The sequence below is a fragment of the Clinocottus analis genome, unplaced genomic scaffold (genome assembly GCF_023055335.1).
Source record: "Clinocottus analis isolate CAN_PGR_092001 unplaced genomic scaffold, fCliAna1.0.p SCAF_16, whole genome shotgun sequence".
Classification (NCBI taxonomy): Eukaryota; Metazoa; Chordata; class Actinopteri; order Perciformes; family Cottidae; genus Clinocottus; species Clinocottus analis.
This window is the reverse complement of record NW_027175887.1, coordinates 15276231-15296701: the sequence shown is the minus strand read 5'-3', so window position 1 is coordinate 15296701 and position 20471 is coordinate 15276231. Positions and strand designations below refer to the sequence as shown.

General features: G+C 42.4%; 3 protein-coding genes across 4 annotated transcripts; 2 read left to right on the top strand and 1 right to left on the bottom strand.

Annotated features, from left to right (window-relative positions):
* Positions 1-155: 155 nt before the first annotated feature.
* snx8a (sorting nexin 8a) lies at positions 156-8418 on the top strand. Its single transcript, XM_068579509.1, has 13 exons — positions 156-197; positions 925-1052; positions 1675-1804; positions 2425-2615; positions 2776-2896; positions 3368-3504; positions 3654-3734; positions 3821-3981; positions 4194-4323; positions 4414-4482; positions 4950-5099; positions 6604-6753; positions 7149-8418. The coding sequence occupies exons 1-13, from the start codon at positions 176-178 to the stop codon at positions 7227-7229; spliced, it is 1551 nt and encodes a 516-aa protein (XP_068435610.1). The 5' UTR covers positions 156-175; the 3' UTR covers positions 7230-8418.
* On the bottom strand, positions 7962-11816 carry nudt1 (nudix (nucleoside diphosphate linked moiety X)-type motif 1). 2 transcript variants are annotated; one of them, XM_068579508.1, is made up of 4 exons: positions 11715-11814; positions 11467-11626; positions 9993-10138; positions 7962-8759 (listed from the first exon to the last, which is right to left on the bottom strand). In XM_068579508.1, exons 2-4 carry the CDS (start codon positions 11619-11621, stop codon positions 8587-8589), a joined length of 474 nt encoding a protein of 157 aa, XP_068435609.1. In that variant the 5' UTR covers positions 11622-11626; positions 11715-11814; the 3' UTR covers positions 7962-8586. The 2 variants fall into 2 exon arrangements, with proteins under 2 accessions (XP_068435609.1, XP_068435608.1); XM_068579507.1 differs by having other exon boundaries at positions 7963-8759; positions 11723-11816.
* Positions 11817-12527: 711 nt separating this feature from the next.
* Positions 12528-15253, top strand: mrm2 (mitochondrial rRNA methyltransferase 2). The gene is made up of 2 exons (XM_068579039.1): positions 12528-12847; positions 13649-15253. Exons 1-2 carry the CDS (start codon positions 12559-12561, stop codon positions 14077-14079), a joined length of 720 nt encoding a protein of 239 aa, XP_068435140.1. The 5' UTR covers positions 12528-12558; the 3' UTR covers positions 14080-15253.
* Positions 15254-20471: the final 5218 nt, after the last annotated feature.

Here is a 20471-nt window from a genome sequence, read left to right as displayed (position 1 = left end):
GTGCCACAGTCAGTAGCTGTCCGCCGGTGCGTGCAAGTGCCAGTTTATATTGCTCCACTCCGCACTTGGACTTTAACCAGCGTCCACTACAACTTTAAGAAATAAATGACTTGTTTTTCCTTTTCTGCAGGAAATCACATGGAGGTGCTCCTGCGCTCACATGACCGCCTGAGCGATGGCAGGAGAGATCAATGAAGGTACAGTGCGGGAACTTCTTACGCTCTAATTCACGCAATGTTGCCCTATCGTTTCCGTAATCGCGCTGTTGCTGTTGTTGTGTGGCTTCGCGGTGTCAAGCCAGTCAAAAGTATTGGATTAGATGTTTATTTCAAGACGTGGATCCTTCTGTTGGTCGATGTCGCGGTGGGAGAGAACCGATGAGAACTTTTGGGAACATAAAGATCTCAAAATGAAGTTGCTTCATCTTAAAACCCCCACGCGAGCGGTTGACGTGATTTCGATTCGCCTGTCTCTGTTTTCTTGATACTAGCAACAGTAACTCTTCATGTTAAAGATAATGCCAGGGTTTGTGAAAGTTTTGATGTGTTTTTTTTCCCTGCCACGTGAAAAAGGGTATTGCAGTTTAATAGTTAGAACTCAGATTCCATATCTTCTTTTTTTTTTTTTTTTATCTTACTCAGCTACTTTCTACTGTTAAGACAGGATAGGATTACCTTTAAACTGTCAGAGCAAAACTGTCTCTAATCAGTGTTTGGGACAATAAAAATCATATGATGGGAGATCAACGGGTTGTCCAATAAACGGTGATAACATAACCACAACCTCCTTAGTGAGAGCCGATGATGTAAAGTCAGACTCCTGGTTATTAAAGTTGAAGATGGGTATTATTTGGTCAGCTGCAGATGCAATATTTCTCACACTAGGGTGGTTGTGATGCTATGTAGGTGTTGTTCCCTCTTTTAGGCTCAGTTCCTGCCTATTACAGGGAAGTGTATGAGGCCATCCGCTGTAGGACGGATGAGAGAGTGCAGGTTGAAGTTTTTCAGCGGTTGCTCCAAAGGACTGATCTCTCCAAGACGGATGTAGGCCAGGTGAGGGGCTCACACTGGAATGAACCGAGAGGCTGCAGCAAGCAAAGGCCTATAAACACGGTGTTAGACAACTTTAATGATACTGAGGCAGCACCCATCGTAAACAATGAAATATCCCTTTCTGATTATTGTCTTTATGCCTAGCTGATGCAGCTTGCTATAATAACTTCAATATCCATTCATCCACCCACCCACTCTTAGCTTAGATCCACTGATAGGCTCACAAGGGGGCTGGAATATCAGATAATTATTGAGTGCATGAATTAAAAAGTCCTCCACCCCGTGTTGTTTCTAATCAAAGGAATGACTGAAGAAGTGAAACACTTCAGTATGTTGCTCTAATATTAGTTTGATTCCGAAAAGACGTTATGTTTTGTGAATTAGTGTTTGGCAACGAGGATGATACAGTCGTACGGTCTTATTTAAGACATGGGCGTTCACAGTATTCACAGTCGGTCAGACTTTGAGGCATGAGCTCACGTCCCAACACATCTGGTGTCATGTCCGTCATCCAGGAGAAGTTCCCTTTTCACACACCACCGTCTTTGTGTCTAGCCAGCACTTTTTGTTTGTTTGAATCGAGATCTCGGGACATCTTTCACGTCGTCTTCGTCCTCCTCAGATTGCTGAGCGCGTTGACTCCTCGGATGGATTCCTGAGCAAGTTGTCCCTCTACAAAGCGCTCGCCCTGATTGCCCTCGCTCAGCAAGGAAAGCCACCGAGTCCCAAGCTCCTGGAGATCTACATACAAGGTCGGTGACGGTGAAGCTTCAGCTTAATGAGTAGCTCGACGATTCCTCAGCCATACCGCTCTTTTATTGGCTCGCATAGTCTCAAGGTTTCTCATGATGGTTATAAAGCATCAGGGGGACATCTGGGAGGATTTATACATTATGTATTTGTACAAATGTATTCACAGTTTCTTTTACAACAAAATAAATTGGACTTAAAGACTTTTATTTTGGTAGAGAAGCCTCAGCTGTCCGTGCCACAGTGGGAAGATGATAGGGAAGGACTTTCATGGGTTTCGTAGAGGTAGCCATTATGCCAACTTTAGATTCATTCCCGACCTTCTGTGATTATTTAAGGCCGTGTCTGTTATTTCAAGTGGGGCCAGTGTGGCAGCCGGCTGCATGCCACTTCCTCGTGTGCGCAAAGAACAAGCGTCCTGCATCGGTCGCAGCGCATTACATTCAATTCGTGACCCTCTCTGAATGTACAGAGAGGGATGAATTACAGGCTCGCTGGAGACAAACGGAGCGAGATGAGCGGGAATCTGTCAGCCGAGAGAAAAGCGAGGGTTTAACACCAGTGTGTCTTACAAAAAAACAATTCAAATATCAGAAGTTGGTGCTGCTCGTGTGCTCCGCAGAGTTCCCAAAACCTCAGCTCGGGGAGCCGAGGGACCTGAACGCGTTGAGGATGCAGCCGGCTCAGGAGGACGTGCTGACCATGTCCCAGACGCTGGACAAGCTGCTGGTCAGAGACACGGTCCAGCTGGAGCTCCTACCCGAGAAGAAGGGCTTGTTCCTCAAACATGTGGAGTACCAGGTCACCAGCCAGGCAAGAGGTCCCACACATGTATATCCCAAGAAAACCTGGAGCAGCATTCCTAACGTTTCTCTTAACTTCTCATTTTGCAGTCTGCATGAAGAAAGACATCCAGATGTACCTTCCATTATTATGTGAGTCTGATTATCACTCTTTGTTTTTTATTCTGCAGCGTTATAAGAACTCAGTTTACCGGCGCTACAGTGATTTCGATGTCTTCCATGAGGTTTTGCTTCAGAGGTTTGCCTACAGAGTCGTGCCGGCGCTGCCGCCCAAACGAATGCTGAAGGGAGGTACGTCTGAACTGCCACACGCTCACCGTTCTATTCCTTTTGTTTCTGCGTTTCCTGCGTCTTTCGGTCTGAACCCACTCAGAGCATTGTTGGGAATACTCTTTAGCTTTACTGAAAGGTCAGTAATAAACATCCAGGATCCTTTGCAGCGTTGCACAACTTTAAAATAGATGCAGCATGAATAACAATACATATTACTACATGTATTGTTTTTCCTTGTCAAAACCTGGTGCCTACATTATCCACAATGCAACTTGACCACGGATAGATTAAGATTGTTTTATGCTTGCAGCAGCTAAATTAGGCGGCGATGAGGAGCAGCACTTTTTGGTGGTCCTCATCTGATATTTCTTTATATTTTCTATTTATTCCAAATGGTAAATCAACACTAAACATGGCTTAGAGATTAGTTTATGCCAACTGTCGAGACTCCAGAGTGTTCCCCTCTCATGGCGTTCTCTCCGTCCACAGTGCTGACCTCCGTCTCCGACCGCGAGTTCATCGAGGGGAGGAGACGCGCTCTGGGCAGATTCATCAACCTGGTGGCTCGCCATCCCTTCTTCTCCGAGGACGAGCTGGTCAAGACCTTCCTCACCTTCAGCGGCTCCGTACGTACTCAATGCACCGCAAACTCGCTTCCGTTGCGCAACAACTAGCGCTACCGTCATGCTGACTGACAGTGAAGAGCATCCTGTTCCAGTTACTCACTGTCTTTTTTTTTGTTTTCCACTCCTCACCCCCCGTCCTCCCCAAACAGGATGTGCAGACCAAGCTGCGTGACACTTACAAGAAAACGGGCGATGAGTTCATGACCAACAGACTCGCGACCCAGGCGAAGGTTTGTCTCTCGTGTACTTTTAACAACCCTCCTCCGCCCACAAACAATCCGCTGCATTTTAAACCGATTGGATTTGTCTCGTATAGGAATATCTCCCCGCTGACATCCAGGCTCAGTTCTCGGCGAGCAGAGAGCTCATTAGAAATATTCACAACAGCTTCCAGAAGCTGCGGGACCGCGCTGAGAAAATGGCGGAGCGCTCCAAGGAGAACGCAACTGATCTGCTCATGTTTGGCAGAGAGCTCAGGTATTTTTATTGTTATGGGCACGAAGTCGTTCGCCGGCATCCGGAGGTTTTTGGACTGAGAAAACAAACCCTTAATGAGGTCCCAGATTCCTCGGCGTTGTTGTGTTCGTGGTCGCTAGTTTGAAATGAGTTTGGCATCTAAGACACTACAATGTCACATCCTGGCCCCCTTTTTTTTTTAATAATGCTGCTTTTTTCTTTCCCTCCCTCAGTACTCTGGGCTCAGATGCTTCTCCTCTTCCCTCCTTGGCCTCCTCACAAAGCACCTGGGGGGCGCTACGTCAGTCTCTGAAGAGTCTGTCTGTGGAGTTCGCTGTGCTGTCTGACAAAGCCGCTCAGCAGGTGCAGCCCTCGCTCCTCCTCGCCCGCCACCTGCTCGCCCCCGAGACCGGCGCTGGGTAATAAAATGTTGTTTTTCGCTTGTGTCTGCAGGGCAGACGGGAAGAGGACGATGTCGTGGAAAAACTGAATGTTTTCCTGGATTTGCTGCAGTCGTACAGAGTAAGTCAGCTTCACTTTAATTTAAATTTATTTGGATCGATGAGGGTCACTTGAAGCACTGGAAAGCTGTTTTTATCCATCAATGCAATATAAAATATCAATCTCCTGATGTATGACAAAGAGACAGTGAGCAGCTGTATATTTACAGAAAATCCAGCGTCAGTTAGTAACTAAATTCAGGATATTATGTAATGAGTCATTTTAATGACAATGCGGCCTTTTTTGTTCATCTCACTTGGAACAGTAGTTCTTAGAAGTGGGTGGTTTGCAGAGATTAAACAAGTGGACTGGTGGGCAGATAAAGTGTCATTTTCCATAACCTCTATTAACTCTTATCTGTATGGGAATGTCATCATTTGTCTAAACAATTCCCCTGTTGTGTATCACTGTTGTTTTTTAAATAGCCATGCCATTTTGAGGGACATAAGAGGAGCTTTGTGTGTTTTTTGTACGCCGCCCCCCTCCAGGATCTCTGCGAGCGGCACGAGAAAGGCGTGCTGCACGAGCACCAGAGAGCGCTGCACAAGTACGGCATGATGAAGAGGCAGATGATGAGCGCCACGGTGCAGCCCAAAGAGCAGGCATCGGTGGAGCAGCTGGAGTCCCGAATCGTTCAGGTGCCTCCTGCTCCGAGAGCGTCGGGATGCTTCCTGTTTGAAAGCACAGCGTTTTACTCGTTGCTCCGGGTGTATCTGTTGCTGGTGCACTCCTCTTAAACAGTCAGAACAAACCTCCTAATGCGCCACCAGCCAGGACTCCAATACATATATATATATATATATATATATATATACGTTTAGACCACGGATGTATAGATGACGTTCCTTCCTCAGAAAGTTATCCAGTGGCACATGAAGCAAAAAAAAGAGTATAAAATCAATTTAAGTTCTTTGATAAAATGACCTGGTGCAGGCCAGCTTTGTTCTCCGGCTCATTCACAAGATTTGAGGAAGTAAAACAAGTATGAATCTGTCAGTGCATTTTGCAACTTTTCAGATGTAGTGATTTAAATAAGGTCTATTTAAATGTCGGTATTGGGAAGTTCATCGGCTAAAATAAAGACGTCTCTTTCCCAATGTTAGTCTCTGGGGAAAAGGTCATTTTGGGCCCAATAGCTTCGGTTAAACAATATCCATTTGGGAAAATTAAATATCTGGAGATATTTCCTCTAAACAGTTTAAAATGATCACACTGTCATATTTTCCAGTTTGAGAAATGAAATCAACAACACAAATACCAATGCTTATGAAATAGTCCTTGTGAGGGGGCTGACGCAATCATATTCCTTCATGAATAAGAACGTAAAATGATTTCTCACATAGACTCAAAGCTGTGTCACGTTGGCGTCAATACCAGTCGACATTATCCGGGTTACTGGAGACGCTCGTGTTGCTGTTGGTTTTCATCTTGTGACTGTCGTTCCTCTTAGTGAGTGTGCGTCGTGTGTGTTTGTGCGATCTAAGAGCGGCAGTTGGCTGTTTTTCTGGCCAATGCATCTTCAGTCGGGTCCAGAGGACTTGTCTGTCAGTTATTAACCGTGATTCAGTAACTTAAGACTCAGCGTCTTGACGTTATCACATCATTATCAGGCAGAGTGTTTTTAACAGGCCGCCAAAATGAGAAGCATTTCATTATTTTTATGGCCATTTATCAAATTAATGTCAGATTTCTGTGGAAGCCCATTCCTGCCACAAAAAAAGACAAAAAAATCAAATAAAAAATTAAGACCAAGAAAAAAAAATTAATACACTTTTTTTTTTTTGACCTAAAAAAAAGGCAACGAAAAAAAAAGTTTAATCTTTTTTTTTTTTTTTTTTTTGTCCAATTTTTTTTTTTGGTCCAAATTCTTTTTTTTTTTTTTTTTTTTTTTGGTTCTAATTTTTCAGGCAACGAAAAAAAAATTCCCGGAGAGAAATGAATCTATACATTTTTTATTTATTTTTGGTCCTAATTTTTTTGTTGTGTTTGTTGTGGCGGAAATGGGCTTCCATAGGTTCAGTCTCAAAGCACTGAGCGAATGATACACAAATATCTCTTAGAAAAGTCTCTTTTTTTAATTATTACTCATCATTTGATAAGAAGTGCTAATGTCACCCTTTTTTAAAATTATTCTGTTATTAGCAAGAAAACGCCATTCAGACCATGGAGCTGCGTAACTACTTCTCCCTGTTCTGCCTCCACCAAGAGACGCAGCTCATCTTCATCTACCTCCCGATCACATCCCACATTCTGGGGGCCTTCGTGAACTCCCAGGTCCAAGGACACCGAGAGGTGAGGCGGCTCGTCTGGAAATAATTCCTCTGCAGACCCTTCAGGGGGGTCACAGCAGTTTTTAAATTGGCTTTTAAAGTCCGACAAAAGACCTCCGTGATGGTGGATGGTATCTCTACAAAGAAACCCTCTACTGATGTAGCACTTGAGCTGACTTTATTTCACATGTAGGAGTGAAAGTTAAATAAAATAAAGCCCACGGTAAGGATATCTTTTCTCTGCACTGAATCTTTTTGACTCAAATTCCAATAGGGCAACATTTCTGCACACACCTAATGTTTCCTGAAGAGCATAACCACTGCAGGCAATGCTTTGAATGCTTGAGGTTCTATTAGTATGGGCAGTTTCAAGGAAATGTGGGTTAAGACAAAACAACTTTTTGCTTTCCCCTCCAGATGGGAGCGGTGTGGAACGAACTCCAGCCGAAGCTCGGATGTCTCTTTGGAGGAATAAACGGAGTGAAACCTCCCGCCTGAGACCTGAACACAGGAGAAGCAGCGCCGCTGATCTCAAACTGGGAAATAACTTGCTCTGTGAGCTCAAGAAAAGTCTTCTTCTACACAATATACATTCCATTCAACAAGTATTTTTTTTTTTGTATTTCATGCCATCTTATTTTTGGGGGTTTGATCATCGGCCGTGTAACTGGAACAGACCGTGGAGTCTGTTTAATGCCGGTGTGTTAATGCGGTCCATCTCTTTCCCTAAAGCACCTGTTTCTAACCTGATCAAAGTTTTACACACTAAGATAGTTGAGGAACATTGCGAGCGACAGCAAGTCTTAGTTTATTGAAGGATGGGAATCTCCAGTCGTGAAGGTTTTACTCACAGAATAACTGTGCGTTGTGTGTTTTTGATACAGATTTGAGTTCATCAGGGTGTGTAGACGTGTACTTTATATATTTTTGTGCCATTTCTTCTACGTTTACTTTCATGGAGAGCGACGCATCTTCTTTCTCTGCTTAGATTGACTCTGGGTTTTATTTTATAAGCTACTTTTGAAAGGCCACTGCTCCAAGTAAAAGGGATTTGAGATTTACTGATTAACAATTACAACTTGTAGCACCGGTGGCATTATGTCAATAATAACACTATAAGCTTTTGATTTACTACCAAAGAGAAATTATATAACTCTACTCAGCGGTGCAATAAATCATGGAACCGGATTCCGGCACAGATTAAATTTAAACGTTTAATAACCACTTTTTATTTCTTTCTTTTCACCTGGAGATGTTTTGTCCGTGTCACTTTATAGATGGAGGCTATTTTTCACAGAGAAATACTAATTTAAATTAATGTTATCACTGATCAGCTGCACACGATCTGGTTATTGACTTTCTAATCAGACTTTTTTAGTTTCTCAGAACAGTGTGTAGAAAATGTAAAAAGGGACAAGTTGCCTTGTAAGTGCTCACGTTACCTCACAAACTGATATCGTCTCAAACACACCGAACTGCCTGAAATGCCAACGTGCAAACAAGGAAATGTGCATCAACTTTTATTTTATGAAGGAGCTGTGATGCCATTCAGTATGCAAAACAAAATGTATCTGGAATCCTAATTAACCTGCACAGAATATGAAATCCAATAAAATGATTACTGTAGATACTGTAAATATTTACATGTCCTTGCTGAATTGTGTTGAATCAATTATCCTGAAAATAAAATGACAGAATGGATATGTCCTAGCATCATGCTGCTTTGATTTTTTTTATTCATATGAAGTGTTAGTTTGTGGGTTTTCACCTTACAACAAAGACTCAACAGTTGCATTACTAGGCCCATTTTTCTTTTTTCCTTGTCCCAGTCATCATAAATGTCCTCCAGGCCGTGTCACAGTTCCTCCACCTCTTCCAGTTTGTGGCTCTGGATCACATCGTGACCCTGAAACTTAAAGTAGCCGACAAATTTCTTCTTCTGGAGCATCAGCGGGAACCACAGGACGTCGTCGGCCCACATTTGACTGAAGGGAATTTGGTCCAATTCGAACCACTGAGGCCGCATTTCTAGAAAATAACAGAAGGAAACAATGAGTAAACCTAAAAATCAAACGCATTTTATCATCTACCACGACTTCTTTGAGGAAGGTCAAGAATAATGGAATTGATAACATTTTTTATTTGTACATTTTTTAGGCCTTATGTGTTCTATAAAAAGAAAAATGCAATTTTTAGACTGAAAATCCAGAACCCACCCAGGAGGATCTATCGAGACCCTTTTCTTTCTTTTCTCTAACGTCAGCACTTGCTTTTCCCTCCACTCATCTTCTCAACCCGTGTTGTTTGACTTCTCTTGACCTCCAGACTCTTTGGTGGAGTGCTGCACTTCGCAGCGTGTCTCGAAACGTCAACCAGGTGACCTCGACTAAACTCTCAGGAAACACGGGTCGCTGCATTCCTGCTTTGGAGGGCCCTCTTCTTTCCTTTGTGTAGATACAGTCTCTTAAACTTCACCCCAGAGAGCTTACGCTCAGAGATTCTTCCTCAGAACTAATGCGCTCTCCTTGCTCACGGTCATGTCTGTGAAAAAAGTTTCAGTTCCCAGAAAAGTGTTTCAATCCATTTACTTAGAGGGATCGCGCGGGTCAATTTGGTTTTAGAAAGTCCAAACGGAAACCGCTTCAATTCTCAAGACCGTCTCGGTAGATTGACTTTAAGAACAAAGAAGAGCCAAGAAAAAGGAAGTCACGCTTATTAAGGGGAACCAAAAGTGAAAAGACAATTTTCCTGCTTGATCACATGTTTAGTTTTTTCTTCACACATCAGTAACTTGAAATTATGTTCAACAACAATGTGGAGTTCTTCAACTCCGGAGTCCACGATTCTTTATGTCATGGCCTGTTTTAAGTGTTTTAAAACTGCTATTTAAATACTATAGAGCGGTTTTCTAGCTCCACTGATCCATAATGGATGAGGGGTGGGAATCATTAGAGGTCCCACGATCCGATATTATCCCGATACTGCGATACATTGAGTATTGCGATATATTCTGACCGCAAATTGTCCCCAAAGAAAAACTTTGTCGACAAAAAATAAACTGTAACATTTAGAATTGATTTAATAAAAGATCGATACAATATCGGCACGCAAAATATCGCGATACTATGCTGTATTGATTTTTTTTCTCCCACCCCTAAAATGTATCATCATCACTTTTCATAAGAAAATGACGCTGCAATTATCTTCCAACGTCTTCCTTCCCTCTTCAGTGTGGAAACGATATAATAATAATAACGCAACCTTCTGACTCTGTTGGTTCTCCGTTATAGGCGTCGGCTCTGAAAACGTGGACGTCCAGCAGCTGCGTTTCACCGACAAATTCAAATTTGAGGTTTCCGACCTTCTCCAGAGCATCCACCGTGAGCCCGCTTTCCTCCAGCAGTTCTCTGGAAAACGAAAAAAACAAACATTGAATGAATATTTGATGAGGTGGATTTTAAAACATAAACTCGCAGTTCACTTCACACGGACACTAAAAGCAAGTGAAGTGATCATATCACGGCTTTTTACAGACATATGATCTATTTGTGCGGCCCACGAAAAAACTATTTTCTAATGCGTCTGATATATTTGTAGATGAAGACGGTGAGATGTGGCTGAGAGCTCAGGGAAACAAGTGGCTCTTTTGGGTTTGCAGGATCATTTTTGACACATTTCTTTTAAGAAATGTCAAAATGCTGATACAAAATATGTAAAAAAATAAATATTATGCTGGAACGGTGCATTCAGGAACAATCATTTGCAGTCAGCTTTTAAAGCTCTGTGGTGTTTTCCTCCAACAACTCTGACCACCAAACATACTGTATAGTCTTCAAGGGGATCTGCTCGGATGTGTACTGTCCTGCAAAGGTAAACACAATAAAACACTAGGATTAAACATCTTGAGTCTTAGAAATCACACTTGAGAGATCCGATGTATATTAGTTTTAGTTGAACAGAAGAAAAAGGAGAAAGGAAAAAAAGGAAGTTTTGAGTCTCGGCAGTTGATTTATTTCAGTTGTTTAATCACATATTGTGATTGCCAACGAAGCAATCACAATATAAAGCATCGTCACGATCGGTCACATGCGTCCTCCAACATTAACGGTGCTCTCGTTCAAAAGCAGAAACCAACGCTGGTTTGAGATGTTTCTCATTTAATTATCCTGCATTCTTTCTCTCAACAGCTTGGGTCAGAGCCCGGCTGCCTTCAGGGTTTCCTTCCTTGAGCCGCGGAACAAACGTCCTGCCGATGAGTGATGATCCACACACACACAGACACACAAATACACAACATTCATTTAGCCCAAAACTAAAATTTGCTCTAAAAAAATTGCTCTTAAAAAAAAAAAACGCTCTCAAAACTTAATTATTTGCTTTTTGAGTGTGTTTTTTGCATTATTTTTAGAGCAAATTTTAGTTTTGAGAGCAATTTTTTATTTTTTTTAGGGCAAATTTTTATTTTTATTAGAGCAAATTTTTGAAATGACACAAGGTCATTTCAAAAATTTTGAGAGCATTTTTTTTTTTAGACCAAATTTTAGTTTTGAGAGCGTTTTTTTGTTTGTTGAGAGAGCAATTTTTTGAATTGAGAGCAAAGATTTGGAGAAAATTTACTTACAAACAAGAAATTTGCTCGGGTAAAAAAAGGCCTTCATATCAAATCTACCTTCATATCAAACCTGTGCATAAAACTGCATCGTCACACATCAACAACTGGCGTGCAGATGTTTACCTTCTTGCCCCCTCTTCAATGGTTTCTCCAGGCTGAACTTTGCCCCCAAACCCGTTCCACTTCCCGGCCCCGAACCCTCTCTTCTTCATGCCCAGCAGCACCCTGCCCGGCTGGACCACCAGCACCAGGGTCAGCAGCCTGGTGGAGCTCAACATCTCCCCTGTGGAGAGTCACGCAAACATGACGTCATCAGGAAGCCTAGAGCGGCATCGTGAGACGCTCGTGCACCGCGTGGGCTCTGAGTTTACCTCCTCACCTGTTCAGAGTCTGCTCTGTGGCGCGAGGAGAAGTAAGTTGAAGTATAAAAAAAATACGGACTTCACGTTGAAGGACTCCCGCGTGCAGCGACACTCACGTCGTCATATGACGCGCTGACGAGAAGGAGCCCTGATTGGTCGGATCCCCGGAAGACTTGATCCACGAGTCCCATCGTTTGAATGGAAGAGCTGGAGTGTGTTACTTTAAAGTACGTCCGACTAGAAACTGTACTAACGTGTCGTCCGGTCAAACCCAACTTTAACTCATTTTTAACTTACTTTTTATTTAGGACATGCACACATATTTAGACATATCGTATATGAATAATATGCCAAAATTATGAATGATTGAAAATAACAAATAATGGCATAATAACATCACATCTTCTTGTGATGAGGTAGTGCCACATTTAAAAAGGAGGCTTATATTACTACTAGCATAGTTATTATTATTATTATTGTTATTATTATCTTATAGCCACACAGAAATTTGGTAAATCAAGATAAGATATACATTAAATGTTCACAAATGCCTGATTTACTCAAGTGACCTATATATTGTTTGTGTTTGTCTGGAACCCTCAGTAGAAAATGACTGTATTAAAATAGTGTAGGTGGATTAAAACATTAAACATAAAATTAACTTGACTCGAGAAACAGATTCCACTACGAAAAGAAGCCCCAGGTAGGAACTGTTGTCGTTAATGTTTTGCAGTAAGGGGTCATGTAAGACTGACGCACAGTGTTGACCAATGGGGAGTTGCATCTCCGCGCAGGCGCAGTTCACCACCCGTTGCACGTGAGCCTCGTATCCTTGACCGCAGTAAACAGTGCAATGTGGCGCTTCTCCCCTCAGAGGAGGTGTCTGCACTCCTCGCTGGCCCTGATGAAGAACGTGAAGAGCAGAACTCCCGCCGAGCAGCGCTGGCTGCAGCGGCAGCTCAAGGACCCGTATGTCAAAGCTTCCCACGCACAACACTTCCGGTGCAGAAGCGCCTTCAAGCTGCTCGAGATAGATGACAAGTACGGGCTCCTGCAGCCGGGGCGCAGCGTGGTGGACTGCGGAGCTGCACCCGGAGCCTGGAGCCAGGTGGCCGTCCGGAGGGTCAACTCAGCCGGGACAGGTGAGGGGAGAGACGGGTACACAAACCTTCACAGTGCCCTCCCGACTGCAGTTATCTGTGGATGAAAAGGCCAAAATAAAGCAGATTGATCTTTATTTATCATCACTGGTACTGGAGGATGTTGTCATTTTGCACCACATTAACATTACAATAACTATTAGTATACTTGTATAATATTATATATATATATATATATATATATATATATATATATATATATATATATATATATATATATATACACAATTTGGTGTAATAATGTAATACAATATGTGTTACTGTGGTACAGGTAAGCATCTTGTAATGAATTAAATACGTTTCTGCTCAAAATGATCAATAAATAATAGTGTAAAGCAATGAGAGACACTTTTTAAAGTTTTACTTGGTGCTTGATGGTGGAGTTGTGGGTGCAGATTGATGTTAAATAAGATGTTTGTTAATCAGCAAACCCTAAAATTGACCAACCGTAGCTAAACCACAATCTTGCATAACTGGAATGACATCTTTAAAAGGATGTGAGTAATACCAGTCCATGGCTGTTGTAGTATAAAAGGTTTATAAGGAAGATGTATTTATTTGTTTAGACAGGGAACGAAGTAGTAGTTATCAGGTGGGGAATACTCTATTATAATTAGCTCTTATTTGCAGTTCATCACTTGTTGATGTGTGTTACATAACCACATTGCTTTATCAGCCGGGGATTCATCAAATCTGATGGTGGGGGGAACCCATTAACACGCTCCCGTACACACAGAAATATCTCCCTTTACATTACAGTTGACAGGTTTTCTTGCGTCCTAGATCCAGCGCTGCCACGCGGCACAGTTGTCGGCGTCGATCTGCTGAACATACCGTCTCTAGACGGCGCCCACTTCCTGTCCTGCCACGACGTCACCGACCCCGCCACGCACGCCAAGCTGCTGGAGCTGCTCCCCGGCGGCCGGGCCCACGTCATCCTGAGCGACATGGCGCCCAACGCCAGCGGTTTCCGCGAGATGGACCACGAGAAACTCATCACGACGTGTTTCTCTTTGGCCGACTTGGCTGAGCGGGTCTTAGAGCCGGGGGGCTCGCTGGTCTGCAAATACTGGGACGGGATCCTCGCTCACAAACTCCAGGAGAAGCTCTCGAGCGCGTTCGGTCGCGTTCAGACTTTAAAGCCCAACGCCAGCAGGAAGGAGTCGGCCGAGAGGTACTTCCTCGCTCGAATGTACAGAAAGGCGGTAAAGTGATCATCAGGATGTTTTAAATATTCATCCTGAGACGAGCAATTTGTTCCAATGAGATGTTTCCTGGAGACTCACAAGACTTGTGTGTTTTTTTTGATGCCTGAACATGAAGGAGAGGCTTTTACTTGATAGCTTTGATCAAAAGGTGGCACTGTTGAGGCGCCGGTGAGCCTCACGGCTGCAGGCGCAGAAGACACATTTCCCACTGCCGGATGCTGATCTCTCCATCCCTGCAACCGCACCACAGCGGCAGCAGAGCGTCAGTAATATGTGAACTTATGCAAGAATCATCAGCGCGCTATTCCTCAAGAGCCCCGTTTTCTCTGAAGTTATTGTTTGCCCCACAGTGTTTGTTCGACACAGTCGGTGTGCTATTTGCTTTGTCGCAGAAAGTCATTTACCAGTTCTGCTTATGCTAATAATGTGCACTGCCAGCCATGGAGAAATATGTAATCATTCTCTCATTGAGAGCTTACGGAAGGGACAAGCGAACACAGAGTCGCATACCGCATGACTAATGGGAAGTGGGATGATACTGAATCTTGGCACGCCGCAAGTGTTGTCAGGCTCTGCTCTCTGACAGTGCAGAGATGTCCATTTCCTGTGCGGAATATATTTCCAGTCCAGTAGACAAGATTTCCTCTTCAGAGTCTTCTTTAAAATCCCTGCGTTTTTTTTGTTTTTTTTTTCTCCCGAAAGTGCTATTTATTAAGTTTGCTTCCTCCCTTTTTTGTTTCTCACACTGATTTGATTCTGTCAGCGCCAGAGTTCTGATCCACTGGCGACGGAGTAAAAGGATGTTTTCTATCAATGCTGCGTTGCAAAAGACGCAGCTCGTATGTCTGGTGTCACAGAGACCTGCAGGAGGGATTCACAGCGTGGCCTCGCAAATATAACATTGTCTACAGTGACGTGTGGACGGTTGTTCTTTCTTCTTGCAGTAGAGGATCTCCTTGTCTCCGTGTTTGTGAAAACATACATGGCAATAAAATGGTTCTGATTCAGGCTTTATTAGGGACGGCGTGGCTATTTTGGCCCCTCCCCTTTCCTTTCACATGTACGAATATCTGATTAACAACCAAGCACATGTATTCTTAGTAGTCATTGGTATTTAGGAAACATCATTTCCTGAATGCTTTTATTGTCTACACTGAGAAAGGATCAATGGATTTCAAAATAAAAGACAAGTAATGTTTCACAGTGTTAGCTCGTGTTCACTTTTGTTGTTTGATGTTTGCAAATCTTTTCGCGTAAAATGCTGCAAATGTTTTCTTGATAAATCTTTCATGAGCTCATTTTAACTCGTATGGTAATTTGAGATTATGGAGGGAATGATTCAATATTGATACAGTTGAGTATCGCGATATGTTTTTAGACACAATCGATTCCCAAAAACCCTTCTTTCTTTTTTTTTTACAATGAATATTCTACATTCAAAGGTTTGTGTCAGACGGCGGCTCAGATTGCTGAAAAAGTCGAGTTATGATGTTGGAAGTTACAGACCGATGAATACAAACTGCAACTTTTTTCCAACTCTTATCTTTTATGCATATGGCGGTGTGTTCTTTCTATGAAAGTTTGACTACAATAAGGTTCAATGAATCCAAAAGTTACACAATAACCTTTTGAATTGCCGGCTTCGTGAGCGCTATCTCCCCGTGTTTGGGCCCCAGGAGCTCGTTCCACCTTTTAACTCACTATGAGGCTCCGGCTCATTCACAGATTAATTACAGTTAGAGGATGCGATGAGTTATGAACGCTGCAAAATGTTTCTTGTAATATAACCTTTTTTTAAAAAAAAAAGGTGATTGTACGTCTGTATCTGTGGAAAAAAAGCATTGAACTTTCTAGAAGTTGGTAGGAATTTGCATTAAATTGCCTTTTTCCATCTGAATTCATGTTTCCAATAACGTAACTGTAAAATTAGATTACTCACGAAAAACCAACTCCTTTAAATTATTGCCGACTTCTCATTGTCATTGAAATCCTAATACTCATAAATAGATTTGTTAACGTCTGATCGTTCCACAAGATGAAAATTAGGAGCTTAATCAAGACTGAATTAGCATTTATGGCAGCAAAAGGAAGAGATGGCTCGCATGAATAAATTAATACGGCTGCTATTTAGCCTTTCTGTCTCAGGAGTGATGACTAATACAGAACGAAGTGAAACACTCATGCCTCTCGCTGAAATAAACTGCAGCGACTGACCTCTAAATATGATTGTTTGGGATGAATGGGGAGCAGCCAAGGCCGGCGATGAAGCCGATAGTGAAGGATGTGAACAGATGACCAATTTTACTTCTCATTACTTGTTGATTATTCAGCCTTTTGCTATTTAGATTCAAATTATTCCCAAATTACTGTGGGATTTATGATAATTCCACCGAGCCGAGCAGCCGCGCTCAGGATGAACGATGATTCATTCTCAGGTTAATTCATTCTTTTCCGGCCAGCTGCAGGTTCAGATGTAAATATTAGCGAATTAAGAGAGATAAAAACTGTCGCAGAGACCAGAAAATTTCAACTCGGATTTGACGCCGAGATGCTGTAATCGAGCCAAATCTGCCGCACAACAAACCTCTCGCTTGTACTTTTTTTTGACGTGCACTTTAACAGCTATTCATGACATCAAAGGTGACGTAATATCCCTCCATGCAACAGCGGATACACTTCATCTGAACAATATGTATTGAGTTGCTAATGCAGCAGGTAAATATCTCAAAGTTACGTCTTCTGAGGGGATTTAGGATCAAATTATGAAGATTTGAGTTTAATCAGCTGCCACTTAGCGCCACCTTAATCAAGTATAAGCTGGGGATTCCTGTGCATCAACACACAGCGTCTGGGAGCGAGGTGTTTTCTCTTTTCAGGTTATTATGAATAGAATTGTGTTCACCCGACTGAGCTCCTAATAGATTCATTTTTGTTGGAGGCCCGCGGGAAGACATGAAGTTAGAAAAGCTCAGAATCTACTCTCCCTCCGCCCCTCGCCCTCCCTCCACCTCCTCGTGTGCACGCTTTTGTACAAACCGCATGACGCTGTGTGCACGAGAAGCTCCATCTTTAAAAAAAAAAGAAAGAAAGAGGGAACGTTTCCTTTTCAAGCGTCTGCTCCGTCTCAGTAATGAAAACAAACCGTCTCTCTCATATTAGCGCGGCGGGAGTCTGTAAATCGACAGGAAATTAAAGAAACGGTAATATCATTTGGAACCATCGTGCCCATTCATTCCCTCGGCTGACCCGAGCTGCCAACACCAGGCGCTCGTCTGACAACATTCATCGCCCCCCCGAATGTTAGCAGACTGAGCCGAGCAGCCATTCACTGGCGCGACGTAATGACTACTATTATGATGATCATTTCATACCATCTTCACGGGTAAATGAATCGGAAATCTCATGGCGGTGTGACGGAGTGCAACTTCCACTTTCAGTGTGCGATGACGATGTTTTTCGCGAGACATTTCACAAAAACGACACTGGGAAGTTTCAAAGAGAAGCAATTGAAGCCGTTGAAAACTGTGGAAACCAGTTATGGCTCCAGGCCTCCTTTTCTCCTGTGTTTGAGTCGTCGTAGGAACCCCAAATTAATTCCAATACTTGTGTTTATTGTATGCATTTGTTCAGCAAAGTCTTGGGAAAAAAATGTATATCTGCAAAAAAAATCACTTCAAAAAGATATTTTGATCATAACTATGAACATCCAGCATGATGTGAGCCAGATTCCCCGAAAATGCCTCCTGGAGCGTCAATAAGACACCTTTTTGGAAAGATTAGGACCTAAAGAATCAGAATCTGCAACAACAAACAAAGCTCGGCCTGGTACGAAGGAGTTTCAGTCAATTCAGTCATTCGCCGGGACTTCAAATGGGAGCGGGCGGATTTTGGCGCACGGTTTCCAAAAGGTTAAAAGATTCGTACCATGATAGACAGAAGGTAAGTTAAGCCCGGCGGTACTTTGTGTCTAGAACGTTCGGTCATCGGTCGGCGCTTCCTCTGTATTTATTTCCGTCAATCATTTTTAGAGAAGCTTGGGAAGCCATTTTGTTTGTTTCCTCTCCAGAGGTAGTCAGTCAGGCGTCAGGCCTAATTTTCTTTGGCACGACCACAACTGTCCCAACCTCTCCCACTTCGTGGAGAACCTTTTGTTTGAATACACATTGTTTAAAACCTACTTTTGACTTTCTTTCACTTTTCTTTCAGTTCTTTGTCTGTCACGTGTTCGTCCCCTAGAACGAGTGACATTACTTTACATTTAGCTGACGCTTTTTATCCAAAGCGTCTTACAACAAAGTGCATTCAACCATGAGTGCAAACTCAGAACAACCAGAATCAGGAAAGTACAATTTCTTCAATGAAGTCAAACTACAAAGTGCTCTCAGTTAGTGACATTTAGGTGCTACTAAAGTGCTACTACCTACTGCGCTACGACACATATGTGTTAATAGTTTGTGATGGAAGATGTGGACACTTTCTGAAGTCAACGGGGATGGAGCCGCAGAGCATTCAAAAGTTTTTCCAAACACTTTCAGGTGTATGAAGGTAGATTTGTGTCTTTTTTACCCGAGCAAATTTCTTGTTTGTAAGTAAATTGTCTCTAAATCTTTGCTTTCAATTAAAAAAATAGGTCTTAAAAAAAAAAAAAAAAAAACGCTCTCAAAAAATTTTTTTGGGGAGTTTTTTTTTTGGAGCAAATTTTAGTTTTGAGAGCAAATTTCTTTTTTTATATGACAATATTTTTTTTTTTTAAGAGCAATTTTTTTAGAGCAATTCTTTTTTTTTTTAGGGAAATTTTTTAATTTTTTTCTTAAAATGAGAGCAAAGATTTTGAGGTAATTTCCTTACAAACAAAAAATTTGCTGGGGTAAAAAAGACACAAATCCACCTTCACACGGGTGTTTTGCATGCGCCTCTCAGGCGCTATCGCACAAAAGGACCCACGTGAGTGAATAATCAAGCAATCGCCTCTTGATCTATAAACTTTGCCCTTTGCTTCTTTCTTTTTTTTCGCCGTGCACTTTTGTTTTGCGTCAGTCCCGCGGAAAAATGTCAGGAACATTATTGCAAACAGGGTGAAGGATTGTTGTGGGAGGAAGGGTTAAAGATGACACGGGCGCCACAAAACACCGGGTACGGAGGACAAACAAAGCACAGGTTGCACTCGATGGCGCCGCCATTCTGCCTTGTCGTATCAGCCGGGCCTGACATTTACCGGCGAGTATGGAAAGTGACTGCGGAGGGAAAGTGAAAGCTAATGACCTTATGGTAACATTCTCACTGCCAATGTGGATTTCCTTCAGGTTAATGTATCAGAGGAGCGTCTGTCAAGCGTGAGCAGAATCTGTGTGAGGTGGAGAAGGAAAAAAACGGGGATTAAAACAGTTTTCATCTTTCATTTCTACTCAAACACCCTTTTTCTTTTCTTTTCTTCCATTTCTAATCCAGGCTAGTCATAATTAGCACTTACTTGGGTCCACACAGATGAAACATTATGGCTTAAAGTGGCCGCTCTGTTTCTCAAAGCCTTTTAAAGAAGAGTATAGCTTTTAAACCCCCTGGAGCTCATGCATAATAATGCGTCGTATCATCGGCGGCTCTCCTTTGAAGAGCCTCAAAGAAAGATCAGTTATCCGGCTTTGTCAACACTTCAAGCGCCTATAATGCTTAGATCCTAATAATAAGTTTCCCATGAATCAGCTAATGAGTCGGCGTGAGTTAGAGAGTTGCCTGAAACACATCGTCCGCTTCTACAGCGAGATCACAGATGACTTGTTTTCATCAAGTTACTGATCGGTTTACATCATTTTTTTGAACCTTTTGTAGTCTGTGAATGGAGAAAAAAGGATGTTCTAGCTGGAGTTAAGACCAATATAAAGAAACCAAACAAATATAAAAGTATTAAAGCTCGTCCTGCCCAGTTATTGGTATCAAACTGTGAAGTGCAGACTTTTTTGGACTGTGAAACTTTAGTTTCGTCCTTTTTTTTTTTCAAAAGATTGGTCTCTGGCTCGAGGAGAATGTTGGTACATCTGAACCTGCACATATCTGTGTGAAATACAAGTTTAAAGAGCGCTTCATGGTACTTCATTATAAGGAGACAGTGGAGACGGTCACATCTGGACACTGATACAAAAAAAAACAAGTGCTGTTAGTAATGTGTCTGATTCAGATGTGTCATTTTAGGACTTCATCATAATGAAATAAATTGTAAATACTGAAGATCCGGACCCAAAAAGGGGCGTGCTGAAGACTGTATTTATTCACACCTTTTACAATGGTGAAATTGAAATACCACTGAAATGAGCCAGATAGTTAGGTGGTCTATGGTCCAGCGAGCTGATTGGTGAGTCACCGCTTCGCCCAGAGTCCCTGTACACCAGACCGTCACGGCGGGT

Bases quoted from the DNA above. Each gene is read 5' to 3' on its own strand.
- snx8a (XM_068579509.1), top strand. From the start codon at position 176: ATGGCAGGAGAGATCAATGAAG. The intron at 2,616-2,775 runs GCAAGAGGTCCC...TTTATTCTGCAG, and splicing joins AGTACCAGGTCACCAGCCAG to CGTTATAAGAACTCAGTTTA. The intron at 2,897-3,367 runs GTACGTCTGAAC...CTCCGTCCACAG, and splicing joins CAAACGAATGCTGAAGGGAG to TGCTGACCTCCGTCTCCGAC.
- nudt1 (XM_068579507.1), bottom strand. From the start codon at position 11,621: ATGTTGAGCTCCACCAGGCTGCTGACCCTGGTGCTGGTGGTCCAGCCG. The intron at 10,139-11,466 runs GTAAACATCTGC...TTCGTTTTCCAG, and splicing joins ATTGAAGAGGGGGCAAGAAG to AGAACTGCTGGAGGAAAGCG. The intron at 8,760-9,992 runs GTTGCGTTATTA...GTTATTTTCTAG, and splicing joins AGAACCAACAGAGTCAGAAG to AAATGCGGCCTCAGTGGTTC.
- mrm2 (XM_068579039.1), top strand. From the start codon at position 12,559: ATGTGGCGCTTCTCCCCTCAGAGGAGGTGTCTGCACTCCTCGCTGGCC. The intron at 12,848-13,648 runs GTGAGGGGAGAG...CTTGCGTCCTAG, and splicing joins GGTCAACTCAGCCGGGACAG to ATCCAGCGCTGCCACGCGGC.